Consider the following 7,140-nt stretch of genomic DNA (forward strand, 5'->3'; position numbering starts at 1 on the left):
GGGAGCGGCATGGCCAGCAGGCCCCAGCCCCCAAGGCCAAGGAGGCGAAGCGATTGGACTTGTTTGGCAGAAAGGTCTACTCGTCCGGAGGCCTCCAGTTGCGGATCGCGAACCAGCAAGCGATCCTCAATAGACATAATTTTAATTCCTGGGCATCAGTGTCTAAATTTAAGGATGCCTTGCCTCAGGGATCGCAGCCCGAGTTTGCGGCCATAGTGGACGAGGGAAAGGCGGTGGCCAAGACCTCGTTACAGGCCTCACTCGACTCGGCTGATGCGGCCGCTAGGACTATCGCGTCCGGCGTGGTAATGAGGCGCTCAGCGTGGCTGCAGGCTTCTGGTCTTCCCCCTGAGGTGCAAAACACCCTCCAAGACCTTCCGTTTGAGGGTACAGGGTTGTTTTCGGAGCAAACGGATGCCAGACTCCATGGCCTCAAGGACTCGCGGGCTACCCTCAAGTCCTTGGGGATGCACACCCCTGTAACACAGAGGAAGCCCTTCAAACCACAGCCTCCACAGAGGCAGTACCAGCCTCGCCCTCGACACGAACCATACCGTAGACGGGGCAGAGACAATAGGCGTAGACGCAACAATACGCCTAACCAAGGCCAAAACCAGGGCCACAATAAGCCGCAGCCGGGAAATAAACAAGGATTTTGAAGATGCGATCGAGGACAGCGTACCCATCTCTTCTCCGGATCCTCCCCTGTGTTTCAGGGACCGCCTGTCCCATTTTTTCCGTGCCTGGTCTCATATAACATCAGACCGCTGGGTCCTGCGCACGGTAGAGTCAGGCTATACCCTCCAGTTCTCCTCGCCCCCTCCCTCCCACCCACCACCCCCATCCCTCTTCAGGGACCCCTCTCACGAGCAACTCCTCATGCAGGAGGTACAGACCCTCCTCGCGGTAGGGGCGGTGGAAGAGGTTCCTCGAGACCTCAGAGGAAAAGGGTTCTATTCCAGATACTTCCTCATTCCCAAAGCGAAAGGGGGCCTCCGTCCTATCCTGGACCTTCGCAAGCTGAACAAGTACTTGCAAAAACCACGTTTTCGTATGGTCTCCCTTGGTACCATCATTCCTTCCCTGGATCCGGGGGACTGGTACGCTGCCCTCGATATGAAAGACGCTTACTTTCACATTGCCATCCGCCCGGCCCACCGGCGGTTCCTGCGCTTCACTATCCAGCAGCGTCATTTTCAGTTCACGGTCTTGCCCTTCGGTCTGGCAACGGCCCCACGTGTCTTCACGAAATGCATGTCCGTGGTAGCAGCCTTCCTTCGAAAAAGACGGATGCGCGTCTACCCGTACCTGGACGATTGGCTCTTGGCGGGCCGGTCAGAGGCAGAGGTTCGCGCCCACGTGGGACTGGCGCTACAAGTATTCCAAAACTCGGCCTGTTGGTCAATGTGCCCAAGTCCTCACTAGTCCCCACACAGAGACTGGAGTTCATAGGGGCAGTCCTGGACTCGGTGGCGGCACGGGCGAGTCTTCCCGTATCGCGATTCCTGGCTATCCAGGAGGCCGTGACCTCCATTCAGCGATTCCCCACGACCACGGCCAGATGTTGCTTACAACTCTTGGGGCACATGGCGGCATGCACCCACGTAGTCGGACACGCCCGCCTCAGACTCCGGCCTCTGCAGCTCTGGTTGGCCCAGGTGTTTCGCCCCAACAGCGACCCATTAGACATGGTCGTCACGATCCCGACTCGGGTATCGAGCGCCCTCTGTTGGTGGCTCGATCAACAGCAGGTTTGTGCGGGGGTCCCGTTCGCCGCCCCACAACCAGTTCTGACGTTAGTGATAGACGCGTCGGACCTGGGTTGGGGGGCGCACCTAGGGGACCTGCGCACTCAGGGCTTGTGGTCCAGGGAGGAACGGTTGCTTCACATCAACCTGAAGGAGCTGAGGGTGGTTCGCCTCGCCTGCCAGACCTTTCACGCCACCATAAGAGGACACAGCGTGTCGGTTCTGACGGACAACACTACCGCCATGTTTTACATAAACAGGCAGGGCGGGTCCCGGTCCTCTCCCCTCTGTCGCGAGGCACTCCTCTGGGAATTCTGTATAGCCCAGTCGGTGCACCTCCAAGCTGCATATCTCCCCGGGGTCCAAAACAGGCTGGCGGACCGTCTCAGCCGGTCCTATCTCATGCACGAGTGGAGACTGAGACGAGACGTCCTCCGTTCAATCTTCCTGAGGTGGGGGTTTCCCCAGGTGGATCTATTTGCCACCATGGACAACAGCCAGTGCCCGCAGTTTTGCTCCTTCCAGAAACGCAGTCCGGGCTCTCTGGCGGACGCCTTTGCAATCCTGTGGGGCGGGAGCCTGAGGTATGCCTTCCCCCCGTTCCCACTCATCCACAGGGTCCTCCTCAAAACCCGCAGGGACAAGTCGACAGTCATTCTCATCGCCCCGGCTTGGCCACAACAACATTGGTTCACAACGCTGTTGGAACTGTCCGTGACCACTCCGATAGCCCTCCCCCTCCATCACGACCTCATCACCCAAGACCGGGGTCGCCTACTCCACCCGAACCTGCCATCGCTGCATCTCACGGCATGGCTTCTCTCTGGCTAAGTGAGGTGGAGCACAGGTGCTCTCAGGAGGTCCAGCAAATCCTCCTTGGTAGTAGGAAACCCTCCACAAGGGCGACCTACCTTGCCAAGTGGAAACGCTTCTCCCTATGGTGTGGGCCCCAGCACATCCAGCCCTTGCAGGCCTCGGTACCACTGATTCTGGACTACTTGCTGCACCTCAAGCGTCAAGGCCTAGCCCCCGCTTCTATTAAGGTGCATCTAGCCGCCATATCGGCGTTCCACCCGGGGGAATCGGGGAGGTCCGTGTTCTCCAATCCCACTGTAATCCGATTCCTCAAGGGGCTGGAGAGGATGTTCCCCTACTCGCGCCCACCTATACCCCCGTGGGACCTCAATCTGGTCCTCACTAAGCTCATGGGGCCGCCCTTTGAACCCATGGCCTCTTGCTCCCTCATGCACCTTTCATGGAAGGTCGCCTTTCTCGTGGCCGTCACCTCGGCTAGGAGGGTATCGGAGTTGAGGGCCCTCACCTCGGAGCCTCCTTATACCGTCTTTCATAAGGATAAAGTACAGCTTAGACCTCACCCTAAATTCCTCCCTAAAGTGGTCTCGAGTTTTCACATGGGGCAGGACATCTGTTTGCCGGTGTTCTTCCCCAAGCCCCATACGGACCCGAGCCATCGTAGCCTGCATACCCTGGATGTTCGGCGGGCCTTGGCTTTTTATCTGGACCGTACCAGGCCTTTCCACAAATCGACTCAGCTGTTTGTGGCCGTTGCGGAACGGATGCGGGGCCAGCCTATTTCGACACAACGCCTGTCGGCATGGATCGTGCTTTGCATACGTACGTGCTATGAGCTCGCCAACATGCCTGCACCTCAGATCAGGGCTCACTCTACTAGGGCCCAAGCGTCCTCGACGGCCTTCTTGGCGCAGGTCCTGCTCCAGGAGATCTGCAGGGCAGCCACCTGGTCGTCGGTTCATACCTTCACAGCCCGCTACGCGATCCACCATCAGACCAGAGATGACGCGATGGTCGGCAGGGCGGTGCTTCAATCAGTTATTCCTTGACTCCTACCCTCCTCCAATGGTAAGCTTGTGAGTCACCTAATGTGGAATGGACGTGAACAAGCACTCGAAGAAGAAAAGACGGTTACTTACCTTCTGTAACTGTTGTTCTTCGAGATGTGTTGTTCACGTCCATTACACTTCCCACCCTCCTTCCCCTCTGTCGGAGTCACCGGCAAGAAGGAACTGAGGGAGGGTCGGGCCAGCAGGGATATATATACGCTAGGGCGGGGCGCCGCTCTGGCGGGAAGGGAGACCCTGCGGGCCCGACGGGAGCCGCTGAGGGGGAAAGTTTCCGACGTTCGTGCACGCGGCGCGCGTACACCTAATGTGTAATGGACGTGAACAACACATCTCGAAGAACAACAGTTACAGAAGGTAAGTAACCGTCTTTTTTTGGCAATGTAAAGTATGGGAAAGTATCCTAAACATGAAGGCATGGAGTTTTTGCAGTTTAGTAAGATTTGTGAATAGTATTTGATCTATTGTATTTGGCAATCCTAAGCAGAAATATTTTTGTTCCTAGTAAACTATTCACAAATTTATATAATGCCACGTCACGTTGAAAGCATGACTTGTATTTTGGCTATCTCCTGTCTCTCCAGTATGTGCTTGTATTATTAATAAAATGATTATCACGATAAGCAATGGCATTCCACACTGCATTATACTTTCCATTCCTGTTATAGGATTCAGAATTTGGAATACAAGGAGGAGGATATTGCCCTAGTAAAGCAGCCATAGCTAGGAATGTTTAATGTAAAAATACCATATTTGCATGCCTCAGTGAGAATCATGAATCTATAGTACAGTAAAGTGATATCATATCTTATTAGCCTATTTAATGCTCATAGAGTTAGAGAACATAACTGGGAATCTATCTAGCACATGAGGATAGCCTCCTGACCTATACAAATTGATTTGTGCAACACTGTTGTTCTGCACCAGTGTGAAATTTGCCCGTTGGCTGAAGTCTAGCATAAGGGCTATACACCATGTAAGCCCTGTTTGGAGGGTTTAATTGGGACCTAAATGATGCGTAGCCCTTGTGCTGTCCAACAAATGAACAACTCCTATAAAACACAATGTCACAGTGTAACAGTTACAATCTTTTTAAGGCTAACTCAGGTTGAAAATATCAACTACTTAACTTCCCTGAAGTGGTTAGCTTGTGTGTCTGTGGCTTTGTGCACACTTTGCATTATGAAAATACTGGATTACTTCTTATCGCTCCCCTGAATATAGATTGAAGGATTTAAATGGCAGTTTATATTTGATGAAGGTAACTCACTTTTGTAACATTCTTTGTAGATCTACTGGTGAGACTGCAGTCTCTGCTTTTGACATTGACAAGATGTACACCCCTTTGTTCTTTGCACGAGTGAAGAGTTTTACTGCATTTTCAGAAAAGCCTCTGTAAGAAACACATCTCTCCTTTTGCAACTCTTGCATGATTAAAAGATTAGAGCAAATGAGCACTTAAGTTATAAATCTGTATATATTTGAAACTTATTTTAAAGTTTTGGGAATCTTTTTGGAAGACTATACTGGTAATATGTTCTATTTGATTTAGGGTGGCTGGGTTTTTATTGTTTTGAAATCAAGCTTATGAATTGTTTTAAACACATTTATGTAGTGAAAAGACTTTGATAACATGAAAAGTTTTTACATGTCACTTTTCATACAGATTTATGAACCATTCTCTAAAATGCGAGTCTTCATCTGCCTATGCACCTTAATGATATTTCAGTCCAGGAAGAATTATAATAGAAAAACACTTACTGTACATGTGACTTAGTGTGTGCGTGCTTTGGTGAAGGCTCAAAATGTGAAATAAGTTGTCCTACATCTGTTTAAAACTGTGTGTGACTTGAGAAAATAAATTTTTCTTTTAAAGTAAATGTATTTTGTTTGCCTTTAAGAAATGACAAATTAAGTGCAAAGAAACCTGAAGAAGTGTGAAGTTCAACCATAAAATTCAGCCAAACCATGGTGATACTGCACCATAAATGTAATCTGATCTTGATAGCAGCCCATTAGAGCCTATCATCTCAGGGTGGCAGACCACCCTCAGGATCTGTAAGCCAGCCACAAGGGGCAAATGGCTGGCTTTCTCCTCTGTGGTCTAGGGAAGGGCTCCTGGAGTGCATGGTTCTGCTGGGGTGGTGTCATAGTGCAGATGTCACTAGTGTGCTGAATTTGAGTACGCACTGTTCAGATTTAATTGTGCAAATGAGAACAGGGCTCACTCAAACATGTTTGTATTTTGTTGTTAATCCTTCCCTGCTACAGAAACTGTAAATTCATTGGACATTTGTCATTCTTATTAAGTTAACTTCTGGGGCTGCTACAGGTTTTCAGGTACCATGTGTACCTAAAATATGTTCCTTGGATTTTCATGCAGGTACTGTATGCGGCTTCTCCTGCATATATAACGTGGGAGTTTGGTGCAGATACTGTATGCTGCTTATGATAAATATGTACTTTGGGTTCTCAAACAACTAAAGCTTTTAAATGTTTTTGTTCTACTAGATTCATGTAAGATTTCTTTTCTTAAAAGTAATTCCTTATAAATTTACCTTCTGAACAACTCATTTCAAAATACTAGGAATTAAAGAGGATGCAAGTACAAAAAAGCTGTTGAAAACTTTACTTGTTCCATAATTTGTAAAGTGTACCCTTGCATGGAGCTACACAGTTAAAATACATCAATAAATTAGCATTTTGCAAACAATTAATTGATATTTCTTAATGTACCCATAAGTCACTGACTTTTTTTCACGTAGCAAAACATTCTGCATTCAGTAAGGAGCCTATACAATATACTATATTCAGTTACAGCATGATTGAGAGAAGTAAAAATATCAGTTGCTTTAAAATCTCAGTTTTTGGTCTTCAAGATAATGAAGTTCTGTCAAGTACATAAACTAGGAGTGCCTGTTATGAAGTTATCCATTGTAAGGGTTATGGTTAAAGCTCTGATTTTTAGATTATCTTTAACTAGTCCACAAATACCATCTGTACATAAAGAAATATCAGTTTGACTTGTATGAAAGAGGTTAAAGATACCAACTTTTTATTTAGGTGACATCAATAGTTCTTGATTTGGTAGCTTAGTGATACTTCAAGCTTGTTGCACATATGCACTGTGTAATAATGTATGTAACCTAACCCTATTTGAGTCTTTAGCCTGTACAATAAAAGCAATCTGAGGCTTACAATCTCAGGCTTTAAAAACACTAGATCTGACATTTACCTGCTGCTTCCGATCTTTTGTTTGTTAGATTTCTTGTACACATACATTTCTGAGGCTTAAGTCTGGGGGTAATTTCAAGGCTGGCACATGTAACCATGGCATGGTGTAGTTTCAGAATCTAATCACTAGTGCAACTTTACAGCAGAGGTTCTCATTTTTTTCCATACTAAAGAAACACCAGGACCCTTCTCTCCATCTAGCTGGGAAGTGGCTCGTACTGCCTCCTCTACACCCCATTTAGTAATATGGGAAGTTCAAGGTGGTTTGCCAGCAACAA

At 48.4% G+C, this 7,140-nt stretch overlaps 1 protein-coding gene across 4 annotated transcripts in view; it reads left to right on the top strand.

The window, feature by feature from the left end:
* Positions 1-6,862, top strand: part of FBXO9 (F-box protein 9) — a 53,011-nt gene extending 46,149 nt beyond the window's left edge. For all 4 annotated transcript variants that reach the window (XM_065400394.1, XM_065400396.1, XM_065400397.1 and 1 more), the window contains one exon: positions 4,919-6,862. In XM_065400394.1, the coding sequence (XP_065256466.1) occupies positions 4,919-5,027 (109 nt within the window). In that variant the 3' untranslated portion in view covers positions 5,028-6,862. The remainder of the gene's footprint in view (positions 1-4,918) is intronic.
* Positions 6,863-7,140: the final 278 nt, after the last annotated feature.

This window comes from Emys orbicularis, chromosome 3 (assembly GCF_028017835.1).
Source record: "Emys orbicularis isolate rEmyOrb1 chromosome 3, rEmyOrb1.hap1, whole genome shotgun sequence".
Classification (NCBI taxonomy): domain Eukaryota; kingdom Metazoa; phylum Chordata; order Testudines; family Emydidae; genus Emys; species Emys orbicularis.